Source organism: Globicephala melas, chromosome 2 (assembly GCF_963455315.2).
Source record: "Globicephala melas chromosome 2, mGloMel1.2, whole genome shotgun sequence".
NCBI lineage: Eukaryota > Metazoa > Chordata > Mammalia > Artiodactyla > Delphinidae > Globicephala > Globicephala melas.
This window is the reverse complement of record NC_083315.2, coordinates 142,835,268-142,857,779: the sequence shown is the minus strand read 5'-3', so window position 1 is coordinate 142,857,779 and position 22,512 is coordinate 142,835,268. Positions and strand designations below refer to the sequence as shown.

The following is a 22,512-nucleotide window of genomic DNA, read 5'->3' as shown; positions in this document are numbered from 1 at the left end:
CATCGGCAGGCAGACCCTCAACCGCTGCGCCACCAGGGAAGCCCCAAAGTCCATAATCTTAACCACTTGTTCTACTGTCTCCAACAGAGAAAGATACTGCTAAGATATGGCAATGGAACACGGAGGAGGTCAATGAATGTATTTAATTACAAGAAAGAAGAAATTATTTTAATAGCTAGATAGAGTAAAAAAAAATCCAAAACCAAAAAATCAAGTAAGGGACTCCATAAATGACATCAAAAAGGAATTGGCCTTCTTAACAGCTCTGATAAACTGGGAAATGTTTTTAGACATTTCTTCAATGACACCAGCCTTGAGTTAATAACCAATAATAGTTTCTAAGCAATTCAGTTGCATTTTCATTTTGGGTTCTTTCGTAGATTGGACTTTAGGCAGGCAAATGTTATTTAGTATTTGCTTTTGAGCTTCATGCAATCCCAGGCAACTCTAAAGGCATGAGCTGCTGGTACCATCTGGGGCTTCAGAGCCTTGAAATATGGAATCTTCTAGGGAATTAGAGGTTTCCCTCATGCTTGCTTTCTATGAAGCCCTTATTGATGTTTCAGTTTAAAGCAGGAGAAAAAAAATTCCCTACTTTATCCCTGTGTTGGGAGTTTGCTCTTCTTTCTTGGACCATACAGATGTTTTCAACTAGAAAACATTTGGACTTCCAGACCAAGACTGTCTGCCATCTGGTATGTGTAGAGGCCGAAAGAATAAATCATGATACAGTGTCTTTATCAACCTCTACATATTTATTTGTAAGTAAGAATTTTCAAGTAACTATAGTACTGTCACTGAAAAGTTTTAATCAAGATTGTGCTGGAAAATATATAGGTGTAGGTTAACATTGTTATCTGTGAATAAAATTATTTCGACAGCCAAGGGGAAAATAGATGTAATAGTCATTAGGTACCTGGGCTTAGCCAAAAATCTGAAAAAAAAAAAAACAAATTACAATGTGAGTATGTTGATACTCAAGAAAACCAAAATATTTACCTCGGACAGCATAGCCATCTTTTACTGATGCTGGGAACGGGGGTAGGTTGTCTTTTGCATATACATCTTGAGCAAGGACTCGCCCCATTCCATCTGTAAGAGAAAAGAAGGAAAATATGGATGTTAAGTGCAGTGGGTTAAACAGGTAGTCCTAAACAAGATGGACATAGGTACTTGTCTGACAAGGCTTGTATAAGGGCTCAGTCAGATCTCCTGATTTCTATCCCAAGGAATAGGCGACAGAAGGAAGAGATGCATCCTAGTGTCTGAAATGAAAGATTAAGATTCAGTCAATTAATAGCAATGCTTCCAGGGATTATTTGAATATGAGTAGCTACACAGTCATCAAAGATGTGTTCAAGTTGATGTGTCATTAATCCTTTAACAATCCAAAGATGATTTTCTTTAAAAAGTAAATTCTTAAACAGTCATAGACATTGAACCAGTAATTTCACTTCTAGAAATCTATCTTAAGAAAATGGATAAATCTTTCTGTACATGTTTATTTCAGAGTTGCTTACATTAGTGAGAAATGGAAAGAAATCAAAAGTTTAACAATACATAAATTTAAACAATGATGTATCCTTATGATAAAATATTATACAGGCTAAAGTAATATTTATGAAAAATATTCACTGACAGGAAAATTCTTATGACATACATTTTAAAAACATGCAGAACTGTATATACAATGTATAATCCTAACTATGTTAAGATGTATATAGAGCAATAGAAAAAGATGAGAAAGGCATACATGAAAATATAAAGTATTTGTTTACTGCAGTATGTTAGAATTATGTATAATTTTATACCCTTTGCTATAATTTTCTGAAAATTTCCAAGTTTTCTACAATGATCACATATAATTTTTAGAGCTTTTTTTCCTTTAGAAGAGAAAAGTAAAGAAAAGAAAGGAGCTTCCTTATTATTCTATTTTAACTTTAGCCAAAATTTTGCCTTTATTAACCTAAAAAAAATTAGTGACTATAAGAAGAGCACCATTGATCTATTGTGTGAAGTGACTATTCAAACCACTATTCATCCACTCTGGATGACAATCACATTTGGTTACAGCTCAGAAGTTTGATTTAGTGCCAAAAAGAATAAACGTTTCAAGAGTCATGACCAATTCCTTAAACCCTCTAGTCAGAATCTGTCCTTATTATTATTATTACTATTGTTATTATTCTAAAGAAGTAACAGAATAATTAATAGGAGATAGAGAAGGAAGAAGAGGAGGAGGAAAAAAAATCAAGCTTCTCTCCAAAGACTGTAAGTAATATAGAACTTGATTTACATAAGATGTTTGTATAGATTTAGAAAATTCCATTGTTTCCAGAGCTGGATGAGTCTTTTTTTGTTTGTTTCTTTTTTGTTTTTAGCTTTGTCCTTCTTAGCCACCTAGAGCCTCTGGTTTCCAGATTCCAGGACAAAGAAGTAAGAACAGACAGATTATAAATTTTGTACTCTGATCCACAGTGATAGTGATAGTGACTCTTTCTTTTTAAGGAAAGTGACACCTGAATTGGAAGGGAGAACTTCTTAGCAGATTCTAGCTGTAGGTACTCCCAGGAGATTGAAACTATTCTGTAGCTATGGACCATACTTTGTAAGACCAGGGAAGTGGTAGGACCAGAGGGTCTGGTTTGTATTCACATATACAACATTAACTCCCAAATGAACCTGAAGCTATAAGGCAGTCTCTGGTACTGAGCCCCATGACATCTGTCCAGGGTCACAATAAACTACCTGGGGTAGCTCCTTATCTGAAACTATTCTGGTCTGGTGTGCCGAATGAAAATATAAGTGTTATGCCAGTTCAGATCCTAAGAGAATAATTTTCTGGGATTTGGAATAGCTCAGTAACAGTGGTTAATAATCAAATATAGCGCCAGAGCTGAGTTTTTCTGGCAGCTGGTGCGGTTAATCTAGTAAATGTTTATATAGCATTTTATAAGTTACTAAGTAATATCATATACATATATAATCTCATTTAATCCTTTAAAAATCTAGTAAAGCATTATTATATTCATTTTACAGATGAAAAAAGAGAAATTTAAACAGGGTAAGTAACTTATCCAAGGTCATATATTTCACAGGTGGCTAAGGTAGGACTGAAATTTAGATCTTAGAGCATCAATCATTACTACAATGGCAATAGCTACATACTCTCCATGTACAGCTCTTCCTCTGTTTCTCTGACGTTTAAAAAAGCTACAAGGTGATTCCTCAAAAAATTAAACATAGAATTACCATATAATCCAGCAATTCCACTTCTAGGTATATATTCGAAAGAATTAACAGCAGAGACTTGAACAGATATTTGTGCACTATTTTTATAGCAGCATTATTCACAATACAGTAGTCAAAAAGTGGAAGTAACCCAAGTGTCTACTGACAGATGAATGGATAAACAAAATGTAGTATGTACATTTAAGAATATTATTCAGCCTTAAAAAGGAAGGAAATTCTGACATATGCCATAATATGGATGAAACTTGAAGACATTATAAAATAAGTGAAAATAAGTGAAATAAGCCAGTCACAAAAGGAGAAATATTGTATGATTCCACTTATATGAGGTATACAGAATATTCAAAATCGAAATCATAGTATCAAAAAGTAGAATGGTGGTTGCCATGGGTTGGGGAGAGGGAGGAATAGGAAGTTATTTTTTAATGAGTATGGAGTTTCAGTGTGGGGAGATGAAAAAGTTTTGGAGATGGATGGTAATGATAGCTGCAGAATAATGTAAATGTATTTAATGTCACTGAACTGTACGGTTAAACACAACTAAAATGGTAAATCTTATTTTATGTATGTGTTACCACCATCACAAAAACTACAAAGAACTGATGGCATCAACAGCTAGCACATGTTATTTTTCCTTCCTAAGTCCTTGCCAGTAGCCCAAGAGAAGTGATACATGCTCATGATGGCTCTTTTTATTCCTGTATTCCAGAAAGAAAGAGGTTGAATGCTTAGTATGCTAAGTATGAAAGACTATTGATACTGACAGTTGTAGATATCGTAGTGGCTTAACACAAGTTAACTAAGTTCTCATTGACAGCCAATTTAGAGAAAAGAGTATCAGCTGACTTGATTTCTCCCTTTAATGCCTGAGTTACTCATATATCTCACTGTGCAATTCCACTCTGGAGGGTTCCTAAGGTATAGAGTCTACTCAATCATAATTTGACAAAATTAGATTCTGGAAACTAAAGTAAAAACTCTGTTCTGTAAGTTTCCAATAATAATTGACCCCCTACCCCCATCCTACCATACACATAAACACTAAGAAATAGCCCTCAAATCTGAGGAGGCTCAAATAATAACTCTGGATTGAGAAGATGTACATATGACAAGAATAAGTGAGTTTATTTAATTATTTATTGAAGTATAGTTGCTTTAAATGTTCTATAAGTTACAGGTGTACAATATAGTGGTTTGCAATTTTTAAAGGTTATACTCCCCTTATAGTTATTACAAAATATTGGCTATATTCTCTGTGTTGTATAATATATGATTGTAGCTTATTTTATACCTAATAATTTGTACCTCTTACTCCCCTACCCCTAACTTGCCCCTTCCTTCTTTCCTCCCCACCCTGGTAACCTCTAGCTTGTTCTCTACATCTGTGAGTCTGCTTCTTTTTTATTATATTCACTAATTTGTTGTATTTCTTAGATGCTGCATATAAGTGATATCATACAGTATTTGTCTTTCTCTAACTTACTTCACTTAGCATAATGCCCTCCAAGTCTATTCATGTTGCTGCAAATGGCAAAATTTCATTCTTTTTTTATGGCTGAGTAGTGGTCCAGTGTGTGTGTGTGTGTGTGTGTGTGTGTGTGTGTGTGTGTGTGTGTGTGTGTGTGTGTGTGTGTGTGTGTGTGTGTGTGTGTGTGTGTGTGTGTGTGTGTGTGTGTGTGTGTGTGTTAACATCTTCTTCATTTGTTCATCTCCTGATGGACAGTTAGGCTGCTTACATATCTTGGCAATCATATATAATGCTGCCATGAACACTGGGGTGCATGTATCTTTTCGAATTAGTGTTTTTGCTTTTTTGGATATATACCCAGGAGTGAAATTGCTGGGTCATATGGTAGTTCTGTTTTTAGTTTTTTGAGAAACTTCCATCCTATTTTCCACAGAGGCTGTACCAATTTACATTCCCACCAACAGTGGACGAGGAAGTTCCCTTTTCTTTACATCCTATAAGCGAGTTATTTAAATGCTACAATCTACCCAAGCTTCATTAGGCTACAAAATAATACACAGATCCTATTTTAAGAATTCTGTAGTGCTAGCATAAGACTTGCCTAGCGTAATTTGAAAATGTTTATACTGAGGTTGAACTTTATTTTTGACAAGTGTCCAGTTTCTGACACAAAGAATGATTTGCCACGTCTTAAACATGGTGGGCTTTTTCTTATCTCTATGACATTGCAAATAATGTTGCCTTGGACGGCAATACCTTTTTTCCTTCTTCTTTTCTCCCCCTAGTGAATCTTAGGCAACCTTTAAGTTTCAGCTCAGATGTCATGTCTTTGGCCTTCTGTCTCTAAACAGGAAAAGTTAGTTCATTGACCAATTTATTTATCCATTCATCAAACACCGGGAACCTACTATACGCTAGACACTGGGGACAAAAATACTAGTAAGACCTGGCTGATTTCCTCAAGGAATTCACATGTAACAGTGCATGTGAGAGAGGGGGATATGGAAAAATAAAAATATGATTAAAAGATAGTATGATATGGGCAGTGACAGATATATGATCAGGGCAATATCGGAAGCATACAGAAAAAACCACCTAACCAACAATTTGTGGAACATCAAGAAAATCTTCCTAGATGAGGTATCTATGCTGAGTTTCACAGTTTGAAGTAAGAATCAAGTAGGAGAAAGGAGGGGACATTTTAGACAACGGAAGCAGGATCGAGGGAGTTTAAACTGAATCTTATGAAAATGGGAATCCAATGTAGGATTTTTAAGCAGAGTAATGACTTCAAGTTAACCTCCCAGCAGTGTTTAAGTCTCTTCAGAGATAATGGAACGTTTTATGAGCTTGCCTAGTGACAAGATACAGAATAGTTTGGAGGGATTGTACTTAGTCTTCATATTCTTAAAACATTTGTATCCATCTGTTATGGTACACTTTCCACATTACATTACGGTTGTTTGTGAAACTATCTTGACTTCTCCATCAGGTTGTGAATTCCTTGTTGTCACAGCATATCTCATCCATCATTGTATCCCCAGTACCAAGCACAGTGCTTGATACTTAAAAGGTACCCAGTAAATGTTTGTTGAATGACTGAGTCAATGATTGAGTACGTTAATGATTAGAACTAAGGAGGGAAAGAAATGTCAGGTAAATAGAGAAAAAGGTCATATCAATCAAATACAACCAACTTCATCCAGAGAATACATAAAATGGAGAAGGACATCTTGCTAACTTCTACTCTCATTATTTCCCACTTAGACTCCTCTAAGCAAGTCATTTTTTGTGTGTGCAATGGATGCTCACCTCCATGCTTACAGTCATGACTTTCCTAAACCTGGACTATCATCTTCCTTTTTGTTATCAATAAATGTCTATCACCTATTTCAAGACCCCATTTAAGACAGTAGGTTCTCCTTGATTATTGCCCTTCTGATTACTACTCTTGTATATTCAGTTAGTAATATATCAGCAAGTATTTGCAAAATTGTGTGTAAGAGTTCTCAAGGTGGTGAGTGTGAGAAAAGTGTGTGTTTGGTTTCTTAAGATTCTGAAGAAAGAGAACTGTATTTTTCCTTTATGGTTAATCAAAGCAACAAACACAGGTTATATTTAAAATGACTTATAGCAGCCTAGGCTTCCAGAAGAGTCTCTTCTATTACTTAAATTCAGTTCTTCTTAAAAGGCAAGGACAAATCCAAGAGAAATGAAAACATATGTCCATGCAAAAACCTGTACACAAATACTAATTGCAGCAGTATTCATTAACAGTCAAAAGATGGAAACAATCCAACAGTCCATCAATTGATGAATGGATAAATAAAACATGGTATATACATAAAATGAAATATTACTTGGCCATAAAAAGGAGTGAGGTATTAATGGGAACTATAAAACATTGCTGAAAAGAAATTATAAAAAAGATACAAATAAATGGAAAGACATCCTTTGTTCATGGATTGAAAGACGTAATATTCTTAGTGCCCATGCCATCTAAAACCACCTATGGATTCAATGTAATCTCAATAAAAATGCAAATGGCATTTTTTGCAGAAATAGAAAAATTCATCCTAAAATTCATATGGAATCTCAAGAGACCCCGAGCAGCCAAAACGATTATAAAGAAAGCAAAGTTGTAAGACTCACACTTCCTGATTTTATAACATATTACAAAGCTACAGTAAGAAAAACAGAGTGGCACCAGCATAAAGACAGACAAATAGACTAATGGTTTGATAGTTAATTTTATGTGTCATCTTCACTGGCCATGAGATACCTAGATTAAACATTATTTCTGGGTGTGTCTGTGAGAGTTTTTCCAGATGAGATTAGTATTTGAATTGGTGGAATCAATAAAGTATATTGCCCTCCCCATTGTGGGTGGCATCATTCTATCCACTGGGCATCTGAATAGAACAAAAAGGTGGAGGAAAAAAATTGTCCCTTTTGCTTTCTGCCTGCCTGTTTGACCTGGGACGTTGGTCTTCTCTTGCCCTTGGATGGGCTTTATATCAACTCCCTTGGTTTGCAGCCTTTTGGACTTGGACTGGAATTATAACACCAGCTTTCCTGGGTCGCCAGCTTGCAGATGGCAAATCATGGGACTTCTCAGCCTCCATAATCATGTGAGTCAATTCCTCATAATAAATCTCTTCCTATATATATTCTGTTGGTTCTGTTTCTCTGGAGAACTCTGTCTAAAACAAACGGAATAGAATAGAGAGCACAGAAATAAACACTCATGTATATGGTCAAATGACCTTTGACAAGGATATCAAGACCAATCAACAGGGAAAAGATAACCTTTTCAAAAAATGATGTTGGGAAAACTGGATAGCCACATTTGAAAGAATGAAGCTGGACTCTTTTATCTTCCACCATATACAAAACTTAACTCAAAAAAGATTAAAGACCTAAATGTAAAACCAACAACTATAAAACTCTTAGAAGAAAACACTGAGGAAAGGCTTCATGACATTGGATTTGGCAATGATGTCTTGAATATGACAACAAAAGCACAGGCAACTAAAGCAAAACTAGACACAGCGGACAACATCAAACTTAAAAACTCTTGTGCATCAAAGGATACTATCAACAGAGTGAAAAGGCAAACTTCAAAATGGGAGAAATATCTGCAAATCATATATCTGATAAGGGGTTAATCTCCTGAATACATAAAGAAATCCTACAACTCAAAAACAAACAGATCTAATAACCCAATTAAAAATGGGAAAGGCACCAGGAATAGGAGCCCCCAGAGCACTTGGCTTTGAAGGCCAGTGGGGCTTGACTGCAGGAGCTCCACAGGATTGGGAGAAATAGAGACTTCACTCTTTTTTTTTTTTTAATACATCTTTATTGGAGTATAATTGCTTCACAGTGTTGTGTTAGAGAGACTTCACTCTTAAAGGGCACACACAAAATCTCACACACACCAGGACTAAAGGCAAAAGCAGTAATTTGATAGGAACCTGAGCCAGACATACCTGCTGGTCTTGGAAGGTATCCTGGGGAGGCAAGGGGTGACTATAGCCCACCTTGGGGACAGAGACACTGGTGGAGGACATATCGGGGAGGATTCATCTGTGTGAGCTCTCCTGGAGGCTGACATTTTGCCACCAAGACCTGGCCCCACCAACAGCATGTAGGCTCCAGTGCTGGGATGCCTCAGGCCAAACAACAAACTGGATAGGGACACAGCTGCACCCATCAGCAGACAGGCTGCCTAAAGACTTCCTGAGCCCACAGCCACCTCTAGACACGTCCCTAAGCATGGCTCTGCCCCCCAGAAGACCAAGACCCAGCTCCAGCCATCAGGGGGCAGGCACCAACTCTTCCTGCCAGGAAGCCTGCACAAGCCTCTAGACAATCCTCATCTACCAGGGGACAGACACCAGAGGCAAGAAAACTACAGTCCTGCAGCCTGCATATCGAGTCCACGAACAAAGGTCAGATACAGACCAGCTGGCCCCTGGCCCTTGGGTGACAAGAAGGGAGTGCACTGCTGGGACACATAGGACATCTCCTACCGAGGGCCACTTCTCAAAGGTCAAGAAACGTAACCAATCTACCACATATATAAAACTACAAATAGCAATTTAGACAAAATGAAGCAACAGAGGAAGATGTTTCAGACAAAGGAACAAGATAAAACCCCAGAAGAAGCACTAAGTGATGTGGAGAGAGTCAATCTACCCGAGAAAGTGTTCATGGTAATCATCGTAAAGATGACCAAAGAAGAGTTAACACCCATCCTTCTGAAGCTATTCCAAAAATTGCAGAGGAAGGAACACTTCCGAACTCATTCTATGAGGCCACCATAACCTTGATACCAAAACCACACAAAGATATCACAAAAAAAGAAAATTATAGGCCGATATCACTGATGCACATAGATGCAGAAATCCTCAAGAAAATACTAGCAAACTGACTCCAACAATACATTAAAAGGATCATACACCATGATCAAGTGGGATTTATCCCAGGGATGCAAGGATTTTTCAATATCTGCAAATCAATCAATGTGATACACCACATTAACAAAGTGAAGAATAAAAACCATATGATTATCTCAACAGATGCAGAAAAAAGCTTTTGATAAAATTCACCATCCATTTATGATAAAAACTCCAGAAGTGGGCACAGACGGAACATACCTCAACATAATAAAGGCCATCTATGAGAAACCCACAGCTAACATCACACTCAGTGGTGAAAAGCTGAAAGCATTTCCTCTAAGATCAGGAACAAGACAAGAATGACCACTCTGGCCACTTTTATTCAACATAGTTTTGGAAGTCCTAGCCACAGCAAACAGAGAAAAAAAAAGAGATAAAAGGAATCCAAACTGGGAAAGAAGTAAAACTGTCATTGTTTGCAGATGACATGATGCTATACATAGAATATCCTAAAGATGCTACCAGAAAACTACTAGAGCTCATCAATGAATTCAGTATAGTTGCTAGGTACAAAATTAATATACAGAAATCTGTTGCATGTCTAATACACTTAACAATGAAAGATCAGAAAGAGAAATTAAGGAAACCATCACATCAAAAAGAATAAAATACCTAGGAATAACCTACCTAAGGAGGCAAGCGACTGTACTCTGAAAACTATAAGACGCTGATGAAAGAAACTGAAGATGACACAAACAGATGGAAAGATATATCGTATTCTTGGATTGGAAGAATCAGTATTGTTAAAATTATCATACTACCCAAGGCAATCTATGGATTTAATGCAATCCCTATCAAATTACCAATGGTATTTTTCACATAACTAGAACAAAAAATTGAAAAATTTGTATGGAAACACAAAAGACCCCAAATAGCCAAAACCACCTTCAGAAAGAAGAATGGAGCTGAAGGAATCAAGATCCCTGACATCAGACTATACTACAAAGCTACAGTAATCAAAACAGTATGGTACTGGCACAAAAAAACAGACTTATAGATAAATGGAACAGGATAGAAAGCCCAGAAATAAACACACACACTTATGGTCTATTACTCTACCATGGAGGAGGTAGAATATACAATGGAGAAAAGATGGTCTCTTTAATAAGTGGTGCTGGGAAACCACTTGTAACAGAATGGAATTGGAACATTCTCTAACACTGCATACAAAAATAAACTCAAAATGGATTAAAGACCTAAATGTAAGATCAGATACTATAAAACTCCTAGAGGAAAACACAGGCAGAACATTCTTTGACACAAATCACAACAATATTTTTTTGGATCCATCTTCTAGAGTAATGGAAATAAAAAGAAAAATAAACAAATGGGACCTAATTAAACTTAAAAGCTTTTGCACAGCAAAGGAAACCATAAACAAAACAAAAAGACAAGCCATGGACTGGGAGAAAATATTTGCAAATGATGCTACTGACAAGGGATTAATTTCCAAAATATACAAACAGCTCAAACAGCTTAATATAAAAAAAAAACAAAACTGAACAACTTGATCAAAAAATAGGAAGAAGACCTAAACAGACATTGCTTTACAAAAGACATACAGATGGTCAATGGGCACATGAAAAGATTCTCAATATCACTAACTATTAGAGAAATGCAAATCAAAACTACAATGACGTATCATCTCATACCAGTCAGAATGGCCATCATTAAAAAGTCTACAAATAATAAATGCTGGAGAGGGTGTGGAGAAAAAGGAACCCAATTACACTGTTGGTTGGAATGTAAATTGGTGCAGTCACTGTGGAGAACAGTATGGAGGTTCCTTAAAAAACTAAAAATAAGAGTTACCATATGATCCTGCAATCCCATTCCCAGGCATATATCCAGAGAAAACTCTGATTCAAAAAGATACATGCACCCCAATATCCATAGAAGCACTATTTATAATAGCCAAGACATGGAAGAAACCCAAACGTCCATCAACAGATGAGTGGATAAAGAAGTGGTGTATATACACAATGGAATATTACTCAGCCTTAAAAAAGAATGAAATGGGGCTTCTCTGGTGGCGCAGAAGTTGAGAGTCCGCCTGCCGATGCAGGGGACACGGGTTCGTGCCCCGGTCCGGGAAGATCCCACATGCCGCGGAGCAGCTGGGCCCGTGAGCCATGGCCGCTGAGCCTGCGCGTCCAGAGCCTGTGCTCTGCAACGGGAGAGGCCACAACAGTGAGAGGCCCGCGTACCACAAAAAAAAAAAAAAAAAAAAAAAAAAAAAGAATGAAATGATGCCATTCGCAGTAACATGGATGGACCTAGAGATTATCACATTAAGTGAAGTAAGTCATTCAGAGAAAGACAAATATCATATGATACCACTTATATGTGGACTCTAAAAAAATGATACAAATAAACTTATTTACAAAACTAAAATAGACTCACATAGAAAACAAAGTTATGGTTACCAAAGGGGATAGCAGGTGGGGGGAGAGATAAATTAGGAGTTTGGGATTAACGTATACACACTCCTACACATAAAACAGGTAAACAACAAGGACCTACTATATAGCAAAGGGAACTATACTCAATATCTTTTAATTACCTATAATGGAAAAGAATCTGAAAAAGAATATACACACATATCTGAATATATATATATACACACATATATATATATCTGAATCACTTTGCTGTGCACTTGAAACTAACAGAACATTACAAATTAACTAAAATTAAAAAATTTTTAAAAATGGGAAAGGACTTGAATAGACATTTCTCTAAAGATGTATGAATAGCTAAAAACTTATGAAAAGATGCTCAACATCACTAATTATCAGGAAAATGTAAATCAAAATGAGATATCACCCCACATCCATAAATTGGCTACTATCAAAAAATCAGAAAATAAAAAGTGTTGATGAGAATGTAGAAAAATTGGAATCCTTATGTAATGTTGGTAGGATTGTAGAATAGTGCAACCAGCATGGAAAACAGAAGAAGTTTCCTCAGAAAATTAAAAATAGACCTACCATATGATCCATCAATCTCACTTCTGAGTATATATCCCAAAGAATTGAAAGCAGGGTCTTGAAGAGATATTTGTACACCCATGTTCATATAGTATGGCTATTCATAATAGTCAACAGTTGGAAGCATCCCAAATGTCCATCAACAGATGAATGGATTAACAAATGTGGTGTATATATCTAAATACTGTCACATGGCACAACATGAACAGACCTTGAGGACATTATACTAAGTGATATAAGCTAGCCACAAAAAGACAAATACTGTATGACTGCACTTATATAACATATCTAAAATAGTCAAATTATTAGAAATAATAAGTAGAGTGGTGGTTACCAGGGGCTGGGATGAGGAGGAAAAAGGGAGTTGTTGTTTAATGGGTAAAGAGTTTCAGGTATCCAGTATGAAAAACTTTTGGAGATATGTTTCACAACAATGTGAATGTACTTAATGCCACTGAACTGTAATGGCTAAGATGATAAACTTTATTTTATATGTTTTTTTTACTACAGTAATATTTTAAAAAGGAATGAGATACCGATACATGCTACAACATGGATGAACTTTGAAAATATTATTCTAGGTAGAAAAAGCCAGTAACAAAAGACCACATATTATATGATCCCATTATGTGAAATGTCCAGAATAGGTAAATCCATAGAGATAAAAAGTAGGCTAATGGTTGCTTAAGGCTGAATGGTGGGCTGCGGGGACAGGAGGAGGCTGATAGCTAAAGGGGATGGGGATTCTTTTTTTTTTTTTTTTTAACATCTTTATTGGGGTATAATTGCTTTACAATGGTGTGTTAGTTTCTGCTTTATAACAAAGTGAATCAGTCATACATAAACATATGTTCCCATATGTCTTCCCTGTTGCGTCTCCCTCCCTCCCACCCTCCCTATCCCACCCCTCCAGGCTGTCACAAAGCACCGAGCCAATATCCCTGTGCCATGCGGCTGCTTCCCACTAGCTATCTACCTTACTACGTTTGTTAGTGTGTATATGTCCATGACTCTCTCTGGCCCTGTCACAGCTCACCCTTCCCCCTCCCCATAACCTCAAGTCCGTTCTCTAGGAGGTCTGCATCTTTATTCCTGCTTTACCCCTAGGTTCTTCATGACATTTTTATTCTTAAATTCCATATATATGTGTTAGCATACGGTATTTGTCTTTTTCTTTCTGACTTACTTCACTCTGTATGACAGACTCTAGGTCTATCCACCTCATTACAAATAGCTCAATTTCGTTTCTTTTTATGGCTGAGTAATATTCCATTGTATATATGTGCCACATCTTCTTTCTCCATTCATCCGATGACGGGCACTTAGGTTGTTTCCATCTCCGGGCTATTGTAAATAGAGCTGCAATGAACATTTTGGTACATGACTCTTTTTGAATTCTGGTTTTCTCAGGGTATATGCCCAGTAGTGGGATTGCTGGGTCATATGGTAGTTCTATTTGTAGTTTTTTAAGGAACCTCCATACTGTTCTCCATAGTGGCTGAACCAATTCACATTCCCACCAGCAGTGCAAGAGTGTTCCCTTTTCTCCACACCCTCTCCAGCATTTATTGTTTCTAGATTTTTTTTTTTTTTAACATCTTTATTGGGGTATAATTGCTTTACAATGGTGTGTTAGTTTCTGCTTTATAACAAAGTGAATCAGTCATACATAAACATATGTTCCCATATGTCTTCCCTGTTGCGTCTCCCTCCCTCCCACCCTCCCCATCCCACCCCTCCAGGCTGTCACAAAGCACCGAGCCAATATCCCTGTGCCATGCGGCTGCTTCCCACTAGCTATCTACCTTACTGCGTTTGTTAGTGTGTATATGCCCATGACTCTCTCTCGCCCTGTCACAGCTCACCCTTCCCCCTCCCCATAACCTCAAGTCCGTTCTCTAAGAGGTCTGCGTCTTTATTCCTGCTTTACCCCTAGGTTCTTCATGACATTTTTTTCTTAAATTCCATATATATGTGTTAGCATATGGTATTTGTCTTTTTCTTTCTGACTTACTTCACTCTGTATGACAGACTCTAGGTCTATCCACCTCATTACAAATAGCTCAATTTCGTTTCTTTTTATGGCTGAGTAATATTCCATTGTATATATGTGCCACATCTTCTTTATCCATTCATCCGATGACGGGCACTTAGGTTGTTTCCATCTCCGGGCTATTGTAAATAGAGCTGCAATGAACATTTTGGTACATGACTCTTTTTGAATTTTGGTTTTCTCAGGGTATATGCCCAGTAGTGGAATTGCTGGGTCATATGGTAGTTCTATTTGTAGTTTTTTAAGGAACCTCCATACTGTTCTCCATAGTGGCTGAACCAATTCACATTCCCACCAGCAGTGCAAGAGGGTTCCCTTTTCTCCACACCCTCTCCAGCATTTATTGTTTCTAGATTTTTTGATGATGGCCATTCTGACTGGTGTGAGATGATATCTCATTGTAGTTTTGATTTGCATTTCTCTAATGATTAATGATGTTGAGCATTCTTTCATGTGTTTGTTGGCAGTCTGTATATCTTCTTTGGAGAAATGTCTATTTAGGTCTTCTGCCCATTTTTGGATTGGGTTGTTTGTTTTCTTGTTATTGAGCTGCATGAGCTGCTTGTAAATTTTGGAGATTAATCCTTTGTTGGTTGCTTCATTTGCAAATATTTTCTCCCATTCTGAGGGTTGTCTTTTGGTCTTGTTTGTGGTTTCCTTTGCTGTGCAAAAGCTTTGAAGTTTCATTAGGTCCCATTTGTTTATTTTTGTTTTTATTTCCATTACTCTAGGAGGTGGGTCAGAAAGGATCTTGCTGTGATTTATGTCATAGAGTGTTCTGCCTATGTTTTCCTCTAAGAGTTTGATAGTTTCTGGCCTTACATTTAGGTCTTTAATCCATTTTGAGCTTATTTTTGTGTATGGTGTTAGGGAGTGATCTAATCTCATACTTTTACATGTACCTGTCCAGTTTTCCCAGCACCACTTATTGAAGAGGCTGTCCTTTCTCCACTGTACATTACTGCCACCTTTATCAAAGATAAGGTGTCCATATGTGCATGGGTTTATCTCTGGGCTTTCTATCCTGTTCCATTGATCTGTCTTTCTGTTTTTGTGCCAGTACCATACCGTCTTGATAACTGTAGCTTTGTAGTATAGTCTGAAGTCAGGGAGCCTGATTCCTCCAGTTCCTTCTTTCGTTCTCAAGATTGCTTTGGCTATTCGGGGTCTTTTGTGTTTCCATACAAATTGTGAAATTTTTTGTTCTAGTTCTGTGAAAAATGCCAGTGGTAGTTTGATAGAGATTGCATTGAATCTATAGATTGCTTTGGGTAGTAGAGTCATTTTCACAATGTTGATTCTTCCAATCCAAGAACATGGTATATCTCTCCATCTATTTGTATCATCTTTAATTTCTTTCATCAGTGTCTTATAATTTTCTGCATACAGGTCTTTTGTCTCCTTAGGTAGGTTTATTCCTAGATATTTTATTCTTTTTGTTGCAATGGTAAATGGGAGTGTTTTCTTGATTTCACTTTCAGATTTTTCATCATTAGTATATAGGAATGCCAGAGATTTCTGTGCATTAATTTTGTATCCTGCTACTTTACCAAATTCATTGATTAGCTCTAGTAGTTTTCTGGTAGCATCTTTAGGGTTCTCTATGTATAGGATCATGTCATCTGCAAACAGTGACAGCTTTACTTCTTCTTTTCCGATTTGGATTCCTTTTATTTCCTTTTCTTCTCTGATTGCTGTGGCTAAAACTTCCAAAACTATGTTGAATAAGAGTGGTGAGAGTGGGCAACCTTGTCTTGTTCCTGATCTTAGTGGAAATGCTTTCAGCTTTTCACCATTGAGGATGATGTTTGCTGTGGGCTTGTCATATATGGCCTTTATTATGTTGAGGAAAATTCCCTCTATGCCTACTTTCTGCAGGGTTTTTATCATAAATGGGTGTTGAATTTTGTCAAAAGCTTTCTCTGCATCTATTGAGATGATCATATGGTTTTTCTCCTTCAATTTGTTAATATGGTTTATCACATTGATAGATTTGCGTATATTGAAGAATCCTTGCATTCCTGGAATGAACCCCACTTGATCATGGTGTATGATTCTTTTAATGTGCTGTTGGATTCTGTTTGCTAGTATTTTGTTGAGGATTTTTGCATCTATGTTCATCAGTGATATTGGCCTGTAGTTTTCTTTCTTTGTGACATCCTTGTCTGGTTTTGGTATCAAGGTGATGGTGGCCTCGTAGAATGAGTTTGGGAGTGTTCCTCCCTCTGCTATATTTTGGAAGAGTTTGAGAAGGATAGGTGTTAGCTCTTCTCTAAATGTTTGATAGAATTCGCCTGTGAAGCCATCTGGTCCTGGGCTTTTCTTTGTTGGAAGATTTTTAATCACAGTTTCAATTTCAGTGCTTGTGATTGGTCTGTTCATATTTTCTATTTCTTCCTGATTCAGTCTTGGCAGGTTGTGCATTTCTAAGAATTTGTCCATTTCTTCCAGATTGTCCATTTTATTGGCATAGAGTTGCTTGTAGTAATCTCTCATGATCTCTTTTATTTCTGCAGTGTCAGTTGTTACCTCTCCTTTTTCATTTCTAATTCTATTGATTTGAGTCTTCTCCCTTTTTTTCTTGATGAGTCTGGCTAGTGGTTTATCTATTTTGTTTATCTTCTCAAAGAACCAGCTTTTAGTTTCATTGATCTTTGCTATTGTTTCTTTCATTTCTTTTTCATTTATTTCTGATCTGATTTTTATGATTTCTTTCCTTCTGCTAGCTTTGGGGTTTTTTTGTTCTTCTTTCTCTAATTGCTTGAGGTGCAAGGTTAGGTTGTTTATTCGAGATGTTTCCTGCTTCTTAAGGTGGGCTTGTATTGCTATAAACTTCCCCCTTAGAACTGCTTTTGCTGCATCCCATAGGTTTTGGGTCGTTGTGTCTCCATTGTCATTTGTTTCTAGGTATTTTTTGATTTCCTCTTTGATTTCTTCAGTGATCACTTCATTATTAAGTAGTGTATTGTTTAGCCTCCATGTGTTTCTATTTTTTACAGATCTTTCCCTGTAATTGATATCTAGTCTCATGGCGTTGTGGTCAGAAAAGATACTTGATACAATTTCAATTTTCTTAAATTTACCAAGGCTTGATTTGTGACCTAAGATATGATCTATCCTGGAGAATGTTCCATGAGCACTTGAGAAAAATGTGTATTCTGTTGTTTTTGGATGGAGTGTCCTATAAATATCAATTAAGTCCATCTTGTTTAATGTATCATTTAAAGCTTGTGTTTCCTTATTTATTTTCATTTTGGATGATCTGTCTATTGGTGAAAGTGGGGTGTTTAAGTCCCCTACTATGAATGTGTTACTGTCGATTTCCCCTTTTATGGCTGTTAGTATTTGCCTTATGTATTGAGGTGCTCCTATGTTGGGTGCATAAATATTTACAATTGTTATATCTTCTTCTTGGATCGATCCCTTGATCATTATGTAGTGTCCTTCTTTGTCTCTTTTAATAGTCCTTATTTTAAAGTCTATTTTGTCTGATATGAGAATTGCTACTTCAGCTTTCTTTTGGTTTCCATTTGCATGGAATATCTTTTTCCATCCCCTTACTTTCAGTCTGTATGTGTCTCTAGGTCTGAAGTGGGTCTCTTGTAGACAGCATATATAAGGGTCTTGTTTTTGTATCCATTCAGCTAATCTGTGTCTTTTGGTGGGAGCATTTAGTCCATTTACATTTAAGGTAATTATCAATATGTATGTTCCTATTCCCATTTTCTAAATTGTTTTGGGTTCGTTATTATAGGTCTTTTCCTTCTCTTGTGTTTCTTGCCTAGAGAAGTTCCTTTAGCATTTGTTGTAAAGCTGGTTTGGTGGTGCTGAACTCTCTCAGCTTTTGCTTGTCTGTAAAGGTTTTGATTTCTCCATCAAATCTGAATGAGATCCTTGCTGGGTAGAGTAGTCTTGGCTGCAGGTTTTTCTCCTTCATCACTTTCAGTATGTCCTGCCACTCCCTTCTGGCTTGTAGGGTTTCTGCTGAGAGATCAGCTGTTAACCTTATGGGGATTCCCTTATGTGTTATTTGTTGTTTTTCCCTTGCTGCTTTTAATATGCTTTCTTTGTATTTAATTTTTGACAGTTTGATTAATATGTGTCTTGGAGTATTTCTCCTTGTATTTATCCTGTATGGGACTCTCTGTGCTTCCTGGACTTGATTAACTATTTCCTTTCCCATATTAGGGAAGTTTTCAACTATAATCTCTTCAAATATTTTCTCAGTCCCTTTCTTTTTCTCTTCTTCTTCTGGAACCCCTATAATTCGAATGTTGGTGCGTTTAATGTTGTCCCAGAGGTCTCTGAGACTGTCCTCAGTTCTTTTCATTCTTTTTTCTTTATTCTGCTCTGCAGTAGTTATTGCCACTATTTTATCTTCCAGGTCACTTATCCGTTCTTCTGCCTCAGTTATTCTGCTATTGATCCCATCTAGAGTACTTTTAATTTCATTTATTGTGTTGTTCATCGTTGCTTGTTTCATTTTTAGTTCTTCTAGGTCCTTGTTAACTGATTCTTGCATTTTGTCCAATCTGTTGTCCATTCTATCTCCAAGATTTCGGATCAACCTTACTATCATTATTCTGAATTCTCTTTCAGGTAGACTGCCTATTTCCTCTTCATTTGTTAGGTTTGGTGCATTTTTATCTTGCTCCTTTATCTGCTGTGTGTTTTTCTGTCTTCTCATTTTGCTTATCTTACTGTGTTTGGGGTCTCCTTTTTGCAGGCTGCAGGTTCGTAGTTCCTCCTGTTTTTGATGTCTGTCTCCAGTGGCTAAGGTTGGTTCAGTGGGTTGTGTAGGCTTCCTGGTGGAGGGGACTAGTGCCTGTGTTCTCGTGGATGAGGCTGGATCTTGTCTCTCTAGTGGGCAGGTTCACGTCTGGTGGTGTGTTTGGGGGTGTCTGTGGCCTTATTATGATTTTAGGCAGCCTCTCTGCTAATGGGTGGGGTTGTGTTCCTGTTTTGCTAGTTGTTTGGCATAGGTTTTCCAGCACTGTGGCTTGCTGGTCGTTGAGTGAAGCTGGGTGCTGGTGTTAAGATGGAGGTCTCTGGGAGATTTTCGCCGTTTGATATTATGTGGAGCTGAGAGGTCTCTTGTTGACCAGTGTCCTGAAGTTGGCTCTCCTACCTCAGAGGCAGAGCCCTGCCTCCTGGCTGGAGCACCAAAAGCTTTTCATCCACACGGCTCAGGATAAAAGGGAGAAAAAGTAGAGGGAATTAGTAGAAGTATGAGGAAAGAAAGAAGGAAAGGAGGGTAGGAAGGAAGGAAGAAAGAAAGAAAGAAGCAAAGAAGGAAAGAAGGCAAGAAGGAAAGAAAGGAGGAAGGGAGGGAGGGAGGAAGGAAGGAAGGAGGGAAAGAAGGAAAAAAGACAGAAAGAAGATACAGTAAAAATAAAATAAAGTATAATAAAGTTATTGAATTAAAAAATTCTTATTTAGAAAAAAAAAAGGGACGGATAGAACCTTAGGACAAATGTTGGAAGCAAAGCTATACAGACAAAATCTTACACAGAAGCATACACATACACCCTCACTAAAAGAGGTAAATGGGGAAAAATCATAAATCTTGCTGTCAGAGACCACCTCCTCAATTTGGGATGATTCGTTGTCTAAAGGAGGGAAGGAAGGACGGAAAGAAAGAAAGAAAGAAAGAAAGAACGAAGGTAAAGTATAATAACGTTATTAAAATTAATTATTAAGAAAAAAAATTTAAAAAAAAACCATGGACGGATAGAACCCTAGGACAAATGGTGGAAGCAAGACTATACAGACAAGATCTCACACAGAAGCATGCACATACACATTCACAAAAAGAGGAAAAGGGAAAAAATCATAGATCTTGCTCCTAAAGTCCACTTCCTTAATTTGGGATGATTGGTTGTCTATTCAGGTATTCCACAGATGCAGGGTATATCAAGTTGATTGTGGAGCTTTAATCCGCTGCTTCTGAGGCTGCTGGGAGAGGTTTCCCTTTCTCTTCTTTGTTCTCACAGCTCCCAGGGCTCAGCTTTGGATTTGGCCCTGCCACTGCGTGTAGGTCGCTGGAGGGCGTCTGTTTTTTGCTCAGACAGGATGGGGTTAAAAGAGCCGCTGATTGGGGGCTCTGGCGCACTCAGGCCGGCGGGGACGGAGGGGCACAGAGTGCGGGGCGGGCCTGCGGTGGCAAAGGCCGGCGTGACTTTGCACCAGCCTGAGGCGCGCTGTGCGCTCTCCCGGGGAAGTTGTCCCTGGATCCCGGGAACCTGGCAGTGGCGGGCTGCACAGGCTCCGCGGAAGAGGGGTGTGGAGAGTGACCTGTGCTCGCACACAGGCCCCTTGGTGGCGGCAGCAGCAGCCTTAACGTCTCCCGCCCGCCTCTGGGGTCCGCGCTTTTAGCCGCGGCTTGCGCCCGTCTCTGGATTCCGCGCTTTCAGCCGCGGCTCGCGCCCGTCTCTGGATTCCACGCTTTCAGCCGCGGCTCGCGCCCGTCTCTGGATTCCGCGCTTTCAGCCGCGGCTCGCGCCCGTCTCTGGGGTCCGCGCTTTCAGCCGCGGCTCGCGCCCGTCTCTGGGGTTCGCGCTTTTAGCCGCGGCTCGCGCCCGTCTCTGGAGTTCCTTTAAGCAGCGTTCTTAAACCCCTCTCCTCACGCCCCAGGAAACAAAGAGGGAAGGAAAAGTCTCCTGCCTCTTCGGCAGGTGCAGGCTTTTCCCCGGACTCCCTCCCGGCTAGCTGTGGTGCACTAACCCCTTCAGGCTATGTTCAAGCCGCCAACCCCAGTCCTCTCCCTGCGCTCCGGCCTCAGCTCGCAGCCCCGCCCGCCCCGGCGGGTGAGCAGACAAGCCTCTCCGGCTGGTGAGTGCCGGTCGGCACCGATCCTCTGTGCGGGAATCTCCCCGCTTTGCCCTCCGCACCCGTTGCTGTGCACTCCTCCGCGGCCCCGAAGCTTCCCCCTCCGCCTCCCGCAGTCTCCGCCCGCGAAGGGGCTTCCTAGTGTGTGGAAACTTTTCCTCCTTCACAGCTCCCTCCCACTGGTGCAGGTCCCTTTCCTATTCTTTTGTCTCTGTTTTTTCTTTTTTTCTTTTGCCCTACCCAGGTACGTGGGGAGTTTCTTGCCTTTTGGGAGGTCTGAGGTCTTCTGCCAGCCTTCAGTAGGTGTTCTGTAGGAGTTGTTCCACGTGTAGATGTATTTCTGGTGTATCTGTGGGGAGGAAGGTGATCTCCGCGTCTTACTCTTCCGCCATCTTCCGCCTTCCCTCCGGGATTCTTTTTGAGGTGAATATATTCTAAAACTGACTGTGGTGATGGCTGTACATATCTGTGAATATACTAAAAACTTCTGAACGGTATAATTTATGTGGGTGAATTATACTGTATATGAATTGTATTTCAGTAAACTTATTTTTTAAAGGGCAAGAATAAGAGATTTTTTTAAAAAGAATATTTCTCTCATTTTAACATATAGCTATATATAGAAGAGTCAAGAAAAGTCATATTTGAAGCACACATATACCATCTGGTCTTTATAGATCTTTAAAATATCTTGGAAAGAAAAATAAAACATTTCATTTGGAAAGAAAGAACAGCTTCATACTTAAGGTTATCAATATAAATCTAGTAATAGAAAATTGGCCAGATTTTTATTTTGTACTCATGCTAAATATAGGGATTTCTATCTTTAAGGTAAATTAGATCCCTACTGGATTAGTTCTGCTTTTGGAGTTGGTATCAAGTTAACCTACCAGCAGAACTTACGTCTCTTCAAAGAGAAAAACATACATTACTTCAAGTTTTTTTCTAAAAGCCTGA

The 22,512-nt window shown here is 38.4% G+C and overlaps 1 protein-coding gene across 15 annotated transcripts in view; it reads right to left on the bottom strand.

The window, feature by feature from the left end:
- The window catches only part of GPHN (gephyrin), a 623,627-nt gene that overhangs the window by 101,898 nt on the left and 499,217 nt on the right, over positions 1-22,512 (bottom strand). For all 15 annotated transcript variants that reach the window (XM_060294925.1, XM_030855270.2, XM_060294927.1 and 12 more), the window contains one exon: positions 1,000-1,092. In XM_060294925.1, coding sequence (XP_060150908.1) covers positions 1,000-1,092 — 93 coding nt within the window. The remainder of the gene's footprint in view (positions 1-999; positions 1,093-22,512) is intronic.